General features: G+C 37.8%; 1 protein-coding gene across 2 annotated transcripts in view; it reads right to left on the minus strand.

Annotated features, from left to right (window-relative positions):
* Nucleotides 1–13,128, minus strand: part of GNAS (GNAS complex locus) — a 135,957-nt gene that overhangs the window by 69,882 nt on the left and 52,947 nt on the right. For both annotated transcript variants that reach the window (XM_048321550.1, XM_048321551.1), the window contains exon 2: nt 12,607–12,679. In XM_048321550.1, the coding sequence (XP_048177507.1) occupies nt 12,607–12,679 (73 nt within the window). The remainder of the gene's footprint in view (nt 1–12,606; nt 12,680–13,128) is intronic.

Consider the following 13,128-nt stretch of genomic DNA (forward strand, 5'->3'; position numbering starts at 1 on the left):
TGAATATTATTAGCTTTTTCAGAACAGCAGCTCCAAACTCACCACTCCCCATTTCCTTCTCTCGTAGCTCTCTTCATTCATGTCATCAGAAGGCATCTTATTTTCAGCAACAACTACTCACTTTTTTTTTTTTTTTTTAATACTGCTGGATGTGCAGAACTACTGTTGAGGTTGCTTGGCAACTAGTGAGACATATCAGAAGGAGAGATAAGGTCCAGAATGAATGGAATTGAAGAGAACTATATTTGGTTTCATTAGGAGATACTAATGCACTCAAAATATACTGATTTGAATTACCCACACTAAAGTGAAATTTTGCTGTTTCTTTCAAAGTACAGAGATCCATATTCACAGAGTAGCACTAAATCCAGTCGGCCATCTCCTCAGCTACATACATATCTCCCTCTACAGAACAGACTTCACAACCAGAGCTTTTACCTGGGCTAGCAGCTTGAAACAGCATGGAACAGACAGGAAACACAGATATTTGGTAAGTATTTTGAAGAATTTTAGGCCAGAGAGGACAGCTGAATACTTCAGTCTGCCTTTCAGTGCACCATAAAGCCACTGTGCTTCTCCATATGTTTTAGCGTTTAGATGAAATTTCAAATAAAACAATTATTCCTGAAGATCACAATTTGAAATTAGATGAGATTGAGCATTCAGGACTCCTGCAAGGACAGAGAACTACTTACAAAAAGTCTGCTCTAATAATCCAAGGAGGTCAAGAAAGCCTTGTGCAGGAGAAGATGGAAACAAGCCTAGCAGTTCCTAATGAAAGAGTTTCTTATCTCAAGCTCTTCAACTAACTTTACATTACGTGAGTAAGAATCAACCAGTATGGTCCAAAAGAGGATCTTCTGACATCATCTCAGACCCTGCCCAATCTTTGATGCTTTAGGAGGAAGTGAAAACAGTGACAAAACAAGTAGCGAATTATCTTAAGGGAAAAAACCAAAACCAAAAGTCAACCTCCACACTTCCCCACCTCTCTGATGCCTGTGGGCAGACACAGGGCTGAAAGGTTTCAAGGCTTCAGACAGCAACAGAATTGCAAATACATAAAAATGTTCAGGGTATGAAAAGGAAGAACTTCCAGCACGTGCATCAGACTCTGTGCTCCCCAAGACCACAGTGGGCACCCTGAGCACACACACCTGCGTCAGGAAAGCTGAATCTTCAGGAGGTGGATTGAAATACAGTTTAAAAATAAACCTGTACCTCCCTAATATTGCTTTAATGAGGCTTCCTCATTCCCAACAAATTATTTCAAATAAAGTATCTCTAATGCTAAGGAAGTCAATCTCATGCCTGCCCTCATTTTTAGGTATCTTTCTTGCACAGCATCACCTCTACATGGCCATGAAATCACATCTGGACACCCCTCTTCTGGACCTGGGACAACCCCTGTGGCCTTCCTTTTAAGTTCTTCCCAATAATTCCACATCCTTCATGAAGGCATGGGATATACTATTTTAGTAAGGCTCTTATCAGATTTGGAAGTCCCCTTTATCACTTATGTTTCACTTTCCTTTTAGTCATCCAAGCCTGCATTTGTCTTTTTGCCACAAAAACATCCCAAACCATACTAAGGTAATTTAACTAATTGACTTTCAAGTCCCTTTCCAATTTTACAGATACAATCTAAACTCTGACTCCTGCGGGACTCTCTCATGTTCAGCTGCATTAAAACAAATTTCTAAGTACAACTTATCAGATCACCCCTCCCAGTAATAATTATAAATAAGTTACATAAATTGGTGTTTCCCATAGTTTCTCACAGGCTATCCTCTGGGATTTTTCTTCATTATTTATTGAAAATACACATATTCTATTTCCATAAGAATATCACAGAATCACACAGAGATGATCCCAATATTTGTCCTTCTAACAGATACCAAACTTCCTTTTCTGTTTGCAGCATTATCCAGGATGGAAACATACTTTCTTTGGTAAGGAATAATATATATAGAATATTTCTACTTTCTCTACATATCTATGTGTAATTTTACCTTTTGCATTTAGTAACAGAAAATCTGTGTCCAAACAATACTATTAAAAAATTAAGTGGGAAAAAAAAGTACTGTTTTCTCCTTGTCTGAAATTCTCAGAATGGAACCTATAAATTTCAGTTAAGAAAACAGAGGCCTTGGTTGACTCCAGTTAATCCTAGAAAAAAATACATTTAAAAAAATTATTCAGTATGAATAAAACTATGAGGAAAAAAGTCAGACATTATGCTGCCTACATGATTTCAAAGTGTTTTTCCCAACTCCCTACAATTGCACAGAATGCAGAGATGTTTTACTAAACTCCATCTTTTTTACTGTTTTCTTGCCCTTTACAGTGTCAAAAAGATACTGAGGTAACAGAACGATCCCAAGTTCTTCGGTGATAAACATAAGGAAAGTAACCATTTGATTGCATAAGATGAATTATATAAAGTGAAGACTGTCCAATTAAGTGAAAGCAAAACACAGAGGCAGCACGGAGCATCCCAAGTGCCCAAGAGTTTGGGGAAATTAAGAGTGACACAGTTCCAGTTCAAAAAACTAACAGGCAAAATAGTTACGTTTCTGATTTTTAAGTGTCCTATGTGTAAGTTGCAGAGCATATTTTTATCTACAGTGTTCAGCATAAGCAGAATGTGTTCCTATGAGTAACTACTTTGAAACAACATTAATCATTTTGACATAGCAAAATTAAAAGGTTGCATCCAACTTCCAGGCATCTATTTTAGTGTGCTTCAAAACCCAGAGCAGAAAATCCAGTAGCTTCCCACAACACAGAAATTTAACAACAACCCCCCCCCCCACAACCCCATTAAAGCAAATCTTCCAGAAAGTTGTATAACAAGCTTGCTGCAGAAGACATTGAGACAAAGTACTAGAAAACTTAATTTTTTTACTGACACTGAGCTCTGCAACTGTTTTGTCAAATATTTGGAAGTGCAGAAAGTGCTGCTCTGCCTGACCTGCACAAGGACTTGGGGTTTGTGTGGTAGATTGGGACTGAGTAGTCCCAGCTTTCCTGAGAACCCCAGGTGCTTAACTGAGCCCTTCCCCCTTCAGTTTTCTCTCTCATTTAAAGGAAAAATAGTTTTCCTAGGCATTGCACTGTGCTTGTAGTTTTTTTCCACAAATAATGCAGTGCCGTGATTACACCCTAATTTCAGAAGATATTCAACAAAATCATTTCAGTAAATGGCTATGTCCTTAGGATTACTATATTTTGCTTATTTAAAAAAAAGTTATTACAACTCTAAGTTTTCATGTTTCTCTTAAATAGTCTTAACCTGCTAAAAAACAACAAACAAAATACATGAAGCTATGCTAGTCACTGTTATGCAATTAAATTAAAATTCATGAAACCAACTAGTTGAATTTTTCCATAGTAATGCCACATTAAACCAAATTTACCTAGCCTATTTTAATTTAAATTATCAGGATTAAAACAGGTATTACACATAGCTTTCTGAACTTACTGTGCTAAGTGTCTCACTACACATTTTTATCCATATTAAAAAAAAAATCAAGGAAGATAGAAGCAAGGCATCCTTTGTTACTACACACTTAAGGAACACATTTACTTCACAAACACCCATTTCTTTGCAACATTTTCTAATTAACATGAACATTTATATTACATAGGTATTGTACTGTCAAAACAGAATAAAAATGTCTTAGCTTGAAGGAAACCAAAGTGCTTCTACGTATGCCGACCTCCAGACAAGAAGGGGGTGTTTAAATTCCAGTGATTAAGGAGGCAGCAGTAAATCCCCCAGCAAGCTGTGAAGGTGCCATTCAAGGCTAAATGCAGCATCTCTTGGGACTACAGCAAACCCCATAAGGAAACCTTGCACACCTCTGCCTGCTCCATTAGCTCACCCACCACTCCTGGGAGGCTGCAAGGGTGCAGCTGGGAGAGATAATTATTTTCTGGTGCCTTAACTAAAAAGAGAAGCAAACACAATGACTTATTCAATAGCCCTGTGGAGAATACAGCCAGCAACAGGTAGCTCAGAGAAAAGGTCACAAGCTTTCCTGTACTTCTGTAACAGCAACACCTTGAAACGAAACATATCACTGAGATATTCCACTACCACATTTTTCACAAAGTGGGTGATTTCGCCTCTTAGCTGTCAAAAACACCCCTCAATGAATTGCTGTTTCTAAGCAAGCTCAGCTGTAAACAAGAAATTTTAATTAACTGCATGTTTACATTAGAGTACAGTTGTAGAAATAACTACTACAGGCTGGTGCAGCTACACTTGCACTGTATCCTACATACTTGGATTTACTATTAACTCAAGGTTCAACTGTTAAAGTAAAATGTAAGGCATGCTATTTTTAACATCAGGATTCAAGTTTTACTAAAAAAAAACCCTCATCAATGGAAATTCCTTCATTTCATCTTGAGAGCTTTGAATGACCAAGATTAAGATAAGCAATTTCTGTATCTCAGCTCTGCATCAGAGATGGGACCTGGGCAACCCTAATACACAAATGCATGATATATCTAAAATTAAAGATAGAGATAACTTTGCCTGCTGGATTACACTTCAAAGCCTTAGCTCTGCCTGCCTTGATCTGAGATGCTGGGGAAGGATGTTCACAAAACTGGAACAAGAGCAGTGTCTTCACTTTTTACAAAAATGTCTCGAAATCCCCCAAACCTGCTCCCCCAGCCCAAGAGAACAACACGGGAGCTCAGCAACCTAAGAAATAGGAACAAGAAATCCCACTCATATCTAGATTGCTAGAAGGAGCAGGGAAAGGCACAGCTTTTATTAATAGTAAGTTTTACCTTATGGGACAAAACCACAAGGTTTTAACACAATGAAATTGAAAAAAAAATTTCCCAGCTGGAATGATTGGCAAGAGATAAAATGTAAGGGGAATCTTCAGCGTTTGCACAAATGTGAGCAAATAGTTTTAATATCAGAAAGGTAACTGCAATAAACTTAAGATGATAAGCAGCATTCTATTAATATATAAACTAATTCAAGCATCCCTCTGCATAAATTAGTAAAAACATTTTTTTATTGGGAAAATCAGAGTACTGCCCAGTCTGCCCATACAAAATATATGGGAAATAAGAAATACAGTGAGATACTACAGAAGAAAATCCTTCACATAGTGCTGATTCTGTAGCACTGGCTAGAGAAAAGGTAATCACTCTGCACCATCTAATTATTAAGAAAAGCTGGTGAAAACCTGAAAAATACAGTGAAATTTTTCAGAAAGGACACGGAAGTGTGGAATACAGACATACATTTAATATTCTCCATAGAGAGCTGTATTTTTTAAGTAATCTGAAGGTTTTTTGCAGTATTTAATATAGTTCATGATTTATTAAATAAGTTAAATAGAACACGATACATTGGTTTATACTACCAAATGTTTGCTTAAGATAAGAAAATGGAGAAAAATACACCACTTCCACTTTAACTCATGAATGTGGAGACTAAAAGTATTAAAAAAAAAAAAAATCTGGAGTGAACTGAGAAAGAGTAGGACTATTTTAGCTGTTTTTTCTCAGTCTCACTCTGTCTCAGATTCTGCTGTGCAACCAAACTTGAAGAAGCATTGTTGCTGTTGCAAGATTAATTTCCAGAAATCAAAATCAGAGGCTGAGTAGAAGAGAGAACAAAATTAGCACTCCAATGAGGAAAACCAGAAAGAGTTCATGTAGATCTATACCAACCACAACACATTCTGACTTTGTCCAGGTAGCAGGAAAACCAGAAAAAGAAAGATAAAGGGTAGGCTGATGCAGGAGTATTTAGGGGCCAATGTTGCATAAGGGAAAAAAAACAAGGAGTGGAGGAAACAAGAGACACTCATAAAGCCACAGGTCCCAAAGAGGAGCTGCAGATGCTGCAGGGGAGAAAGGATTTGGGAGACAGAACAAGTTCCAGAACCCAGACTTCACTCACGCAGCTACCCTGAACAGTTTATTTTCTGTTTTGGGAAAATAAAAGCAAACTTGCACATTTGTTTGATTTTACCAAAACTAATGGGAAAAATCCCACATCTACCATCAAAAGTCAAAACCCTTGCAAACCCATTCACAATGTTTTCCACATAGTTAAGCCTTAAGCTCTCTTCTGTCTCTCTCTTTTGCTTCTCAGATTACATCACTCGTGCTTATTCCGCTATTCATAGTTATTGCTCTCCAAGCTCTCTACAACTATAAAGCTTTCTCCTAGGTTGATAGCTGCATACTTAAAAAGCTTTTGTGAAATTTAAACCTCAAAACAAATAAAATTACTGCCATATTTTTGGCCAGTCCCTTTACATGCCAAATCATATCTGCAACATATGCAAACTTAGCTTAAGGGATGAGTTTACTACCGGGTTTTTTGTTGTTGGGTTTTTTTTCAGAAAACTAAAATATCTAACTGAAAGCACAAATGTCAAGTTGCAAGCCAGGAAAAGTAATTCAAAGAACAGAGAGCTCTCAACATGTAACAGCATAAAACTAGTAGTTTAAATACTGCTTTGCTAGGAGAATTCAGCATTTCCCAACCAGTAAATGAAGATAAGATGCAGGTTCTGCTCTGAGCAACACCATGTTGTTCCCATGAAAATAAAGAAATTATGTTCAATTTGCACTTTCCTTCTTTCACCTATGTGAAAACAAAGCGTAATGTAAAAATGAAAGTCAATGCTTTCTTTCAACACTGTGCTGTCATCTCTCCACTGATGGTTAAACGGAGCCTACCGCGAGCATCTAAAAGCAGATAAAACTAACCAGATTTTTAAACTTTCAGATTCCTTTATGCACTGCTCTTCTGTAATATTTCAGGAACCTAAATAACATGATTTTTCCCCTGAAAATAAACCTCACTTCACTTGAATATGGAAATATTTTAACAGCTTGATTTCAGAAAGCCTCTAAGCAAGGTGAAGGAGTTATTCCAGTGACTACTAGAATTTTCAGTGCCACAGTATGTTAAGAATCCCTGCCAAATAAGGCCCAGTGTAGGTATTATAAACAATCAAAATATTCTGAAAACTCATCTTACAGTATCTAAAAATCACACCTGAGTAGTAGATCTAAACTGCAAAACATTTGCACAAGTTCCTAATGGACAATGTCTCATATCTTCAGGCAAGATCCCATAAGAAACTTGGAAAAAAAACCCAAACCCAACTGGAAAGTTTTTCCCCCTCCTTTTTTTTTTAACTTAAAAAAATATTAATGCTGCTTCACTGAGTTCACTATTACTCTGTCATAGAATAGAGTTACCCCCCTTGTAGAAATAAAAGTATTTTCAAAGGAAAGATAATTTCAAGCACATAAAAACTCCATTAAACATTCTAACAATTAAGGAGTTGCTTGGTTGCGTAGGTAGTTTAACATCACCAGATATTACCTCCCATTTCTTTCAAGTTGATGAAAGTTATATTTAACTTGTATAAACATTCTGCATAAACTTTTACAAGCTATATGCAGTAGTCAGTTCTTTTTCATAGAATTTATTAGCTGTTGGCATATCTTTGTCTTTTGACAAAACTCAATTACACAACTGTGTCAGCTCTCAGGACAAGACCTACAACTGACTGAAGCACAAATCCTGCTCCCATCTTTGCCCACACCTCCACTTTATGTTCTACAGCCCAAATTTTGATCAAATGCCATAGCCAGTTATTCAGATGGAATTGAACAGACGTGTACACACAAATTTTCCAGCACCTCACCAGTGCCCTGGAACAGGAGCTGAGAAAAAAACCCAAAGCATTGTGCCTCAAAGGTGCAGAAGCCTCTCACCAGATACTGTGATGCAAAGAAAGAAAGAAAGGGGCGAGGGGAATCACACACCCCAAGCCTCCTCACCTCCAATTCTCAATTTTACTCAAACACCGGGAAAAAATTACTTTTGTTGCCAGTCAAGTAAAACACAATGAAGTCTGTCTGTTTCTTGGCCAGGAACTGAAGTGATCATTCTGGAAACATTGGATTGGTACACAAATGTAAAGGAACTATAAAAACAGAGCAATTATATTCGTGTATATAAGCTAATATTAGCCATTAGGAGGGAATTCATTATTTTGGAAGACTTAGTTATAAATATTATACTTTTCCCTCGCTCTTAATATTAACTTCCCTTCCATAAAATCACATGGCTAAAAAGACCAAAGTTAGGAAAAAACTCACAGTATCAGACAACTGAAGAGTAAAGTTACTGAGCCAGAATCTGTTTCACTTACAAGAGACACTGACACTGACTAAAGTGATTAGATAATATTATTTACTGCTTTATATGACATAACAGTGGTAATGGGTGTATTAAAGAGAAAATGTTCGAGATCTGTCAGAGGGTGACTTGGCTTTCTTAGCTTTCCCACTAAGAGAAAATAATTTTTAAAACTACAAGAGAAATGCAAATATATTTGTCATCTAAGTTTTAAAAACAAAGCTATTCAGCTCTGCTTATGCCATCAACACTACCAGATTTAATAAATGCACAAACTCCTATTCAGCACTTCAACATACTAGTTTAAGAAAGCATCAGCATTTTACACCATCATTTGGGAAACTGAGGCTGAAAAGCCTTACCTGAAATTCCCTGTAACCTCAAGACTTCCTGAATCCTAAATACTATCCAAACTTAATAATCACAAAGGCACATTCCCCTTATTTGTCAATCTTTGTAGTGGATTTTGTAAGTCACATTTCAACCATTTATTTCTATTTAAGTATTTCTGCTTGTCCCAGTTTTTCCCATGACACTTCAAAATTGTCTCTTGCCCGTGCCAATTATTCCCTGCTTTCTAAAATTGTGCATGACAATGACCCTCTCCTTAGAGTCTGTCAGCCAAAGCCACAGTGATCACAGAGGGGAAAGATGACTTAAAGAAATCAGAAGTAAGTGAAAGGCCATCTTCTTAGAAGCAAAGAACTCTGGCCTCGATCTAGATAGCACAAAAAAAGAGCTGTTTTTCTTTTCTTCTTCAACCTGAGCTACAGATTTAATTCTTCCAACTATATTCCTTACTCCTCCTATCGTCCCTTTCCCATTTTTCATCCTTTCCAGTTCACAAAGATTGCCATCTTAACTTCTGCAGTCAAAAAGAGAAGGTTTTGGCTCCACTTTATCAGTGGATGCTCACAAAATACTCTTTGCAGCAGCAGAGACCTGCTCCTCTGGAACAGCCTCATGAAAAGACAGTTGAAGTGTTAAGGAGGGAGGGAAGGAAAGGAAGGGAAGTCACAGGCTTCCTGCTATTAAAAGCCAAATTTAAACCCTTTCTACGTCAAAAGGGCCTCTGTTGTTGGGAGTAATGCAAAGAGTAGAAAATTTGGTTGATATGGCTTCTTCATTATGCTTAAAAGGCAGCTCTTCCATGTTAAAGACCAGGAACACTGGAAGAATACTGTGGGGAAGCCATACTCCCATTTTTCATGGAATTGCTGCAGGAAGATGTCAGAGGATAGCACGGCCACCTGAAGCCATTCTGCAAGAGCTGGAAGCAGGCTAAGCCCTTCCAAAAAACTCCATGCAGAAGAACCTGTGCTGTAGAGCATGCCTTGCTTCTCCAATACTCTACTCCCCTTACCAATGCCACAGCACTCTTACATCCCACACACCACCTTCATAACAGAAACAGAAAAAAAAGAAATCTATTTCTTTCTCTAATTCAACTACAGGTTATAAAAGGAACATTGAAAAAAAATAGTCTTTACTGTAGTTAACTTGCCTACAACTTTAACCACCTTCATATTAATCTTAGCTTTAACTATTCAGCACATTAATTACCTGGAGCACTTGACTCCATACAGTTCTTCAAATAATTAATTAGCTAAAGGGATTGGGAATTGGAGTCCCAGAGGAAATTCTAGTTTTGTAGAACTACGTAGATTTCACCTTGTTAAAAGCTACAACAATTCACCTAAAGGCACACGATAACTATATCTATCTAGGGGCAGAATCCTAAAACCAAACCAAATAAAATCCCCTCACACTCACTTGAAGTAGGGCAGCATTTTTACCACTGGATATCCTGTTTAGTCACCAGAAAGAAGAGTAACACTGAATAAAAACTTTTGATTCCCTCGTTCATAGCATTAGACATTTTTCCTAACAGGTATCGCTCTCTCTGCCTCAAACATCCATTGCTGAAGGGCAACCAAACCAAAGGCAAACAATTTTTAGACAGGACTTTAGACTGGATTTCTTTCAAAGCACAAGAATAAGCTGCACCAACCGAAATAATTCCGAACTAGTTATGTATTAAGTACACTAAAATTAAAGAAAAGTCTCCTCATCTGCAGCATATTACTGTTTTCACCACTTCTCCCCTCCTATTCATCACATCAGCTGTGGTGCTGTGTGCAAACACGTTTATGTTCCAGAGCAGCTGATCAGGACATGAAGAGAAGTAATGCTTTGCTCTTTCTACACTTCCAAAAAAACCTCCATGCTATTTCTCTCATTAGCTGAATCCCACATCATTCTTCCACAGGCTAAGCAGGGCAGAAAGGGAATGAATCAGGCAAAAAGGGTAACAGAAAGCGAGACAACATAGAGAGCAGTTAGTTATTTGGAAGAAAATACAAGTTACTTAAGGACAGATGTGTATCTTGCAAGAATTTCAAAACACTGAAAAACAGCCTGTTCCCTGCTGCAAAGTATATGTTATAATCTACTGATTAATTTTGGCAGTAGAACCCCAAAAATGACGTGTTGTAACTTACTCCTTGTACACTTTAAACATACCCCGCTTCTGTAGTGGATTTTTATGCACCTCAGTATTCCAACACTATGATTCACCAAAGGACAAGGGACAAAATGCCATGGGTGGACAATCCCCAGCTCCTGAGCCCCAGGCAGCTCCCCTGCAATGCCCGCATGGTTCCCACACCAGGATATGCCCTGTGATTGGCAGCAGGGCTGTGCTGGCACAGGGCTGCCCCGTAATCCAAATCCCTTGCTATGAGAAGGCAGAAGCCAGCAGAGCCTCCTGAGGCCAAACTTGCCATGTTGCCCTGGATTGCAGCTGCAGGCTCAGCTCTGCCCAAACCTACAATGCAAAGTGAGACACTCGAGGAACCCACTGCTACTGCAAATCCAGTGTGTCCCAGTCCCTCACCAGTTCTGCACAGCTCTCTGGGCTCCCAGTTCCACACAGATTGGGTATGTAGCTTGTAGGGTTGAAGTTATCTACCCATATCATACACCATCCATTACACAGCATCATTAATCCTTTTAAGAGCATCCATGTGCTTAAAAACCTAGAAAAAAACATGTTGATCAAATGGATTGATACTTTCAAAGGTACCAGGGATCCTTCACTTCCACTTTCATTTATGAACTTTTTACTCAGCACCCAATATTGAGAGCTGCTCAACCAAGTCAACTCATGGAAGTCTTTGAAGTCACACAAGTCTTTTAAGAGGTTTCTGGTCATAAGAGCAGCCTAAAGGACAGAGACAGCTCAGCAGTAACAGGATGCAGGACTAGGTGCTTATGAAAAAGTTCATTTTGGAAAAAGAAAATCTTCGTTATAAAGAGGAGCTAAAAACATGTAGCACATAATGTATTTATTATGAATCAGTCTGAACTTTCATCCAAAAGACTGTGTACCTTATCCTGAACTATCATTTGCTGATTAGAAAGTACTATCCAGGCTCCTTGGCTAAACTTTTAGCTCAGATATTCTCATTAAAGAATTAACTACGGGAAGACTAATGAAAGCTTAACCTTTCCAAAAAGGCAGGATTCACAAAATAGATGATAGCACTAAAAACTAAAGGATGGCAATATAAAACTGTTATGTTTGAAAACAAGCAAGACAAAACCAATAATACAATCTAAAAAAAAAAAAAAAAGAAAAAAAAGCATAGAAAATAAGCTTTGAAATTTGAACACTTTGATTCAATTAGTATTAATTTAGCAAGTTTTGGTATACACACACACATAATTGCAAACATAAATTAACACACAGAAGACTTTCTTCCTACTCTCTAGCAAAGTTAGTTGAAAAGTTAGCAAACACAAATTTTTCTCAGATGAAGGACAAGATATCCATTCTCTCTATCTTAATGCCATTTCCCTCCTCACAACTGCCAAATAACTGAACAGACATTAGGTGCAAAAAATAAAAGCTTTTAGAAGGATAATTTAACACAAACATCTGGACAAGCAAACGCAACAAAATCCCCAAAATTCAGAGTATTATTTCATTCTGTGAGGAGACAGAAAATAAAGCCTTATTTGCTCTAAATAAAGCAAATTGTGCTCATTTTGTACACTGACACAAGGCATGTTTACAGCAATATGAATCAATGTGCTATAGCTGAGGTAGATCAGTGTCAGCCATGTTGTGAAAGGAACTGCAGTTAACAAACCCACAAAACTCAAGACTTAATCAAATCAGCTCTGCCCTGATATAAATAATTTTACACTGCTAGAGCTTCCTTATGATTGGTGCCTGACTTCTTCAGGTTAATGTCTATTAATCTCATCTAAAAATACACATCCAAATTCTAGAGACAGGGAAAGAGCAAGAGGAAAATACACAAGATATAAACCAGGAGCACTGACTGCGGCGCAAAGGAGGAAGGTACGTTGTAAAGTGAAAAAGCAAATGCACTTACTCAGCATTAAATCCATTCACGTGCAGGATCCTCATCTGCTTGACTATTGTGCTTTTACCGGATTCACCAGCACCTAGACAATGAAAGTAAATCAATTTCAGAAGGAAGCATAAGTGATTAAGGAATACACTAGAATTTTTTTCTTCGGGGTAAAATCGAGAAAGTTGGGTTTCTCAGTGCAAGAGCGAAAAGTGAAAGAAGTAATTGCCACTGGAAACTTCAGTTGTAGCTAAAAATAAATGCCCAGCTCAAGTCATGTGTCAGATCTGAATCTTGGATCATTTCACTGTCCGTTTTTCCAGTGTCAATGTTAAAAGCAGACTGCAGTACTTGGAAAGAAAATGGACAACCTCAACATTTCACAGAGAAGACGATGGGGAACGTCATGACCTGGTTGCCTTGTCACTACTATCTGACAGAGGGAAAGACTGACTGAAGTCCCTATTACACCAAAGAAATTTTGTAATATCCTTAAAGAATTCTAAGTTTGGCTGCAGTTCATCATCACCCAGTCAAACTCTG

The sequence above is a fragment of the Corvus hawaiiensis genome, chromosome 17 (genome assembly GCF_020740725.1).
Source record: "Corvus hawaiiensis isolate bCorHaw1 chromosome 17, bCorHaw1.pri.cur, whole genome shotgun sequence".
In the NCBI taxonomy this organism is placed as follows: domain Eukaryota; kingdom Metazoa; phylum Chordata; class Aves; order Passeriformes; family Corvidae; genus Corvus; species Corvus hawaiiensis.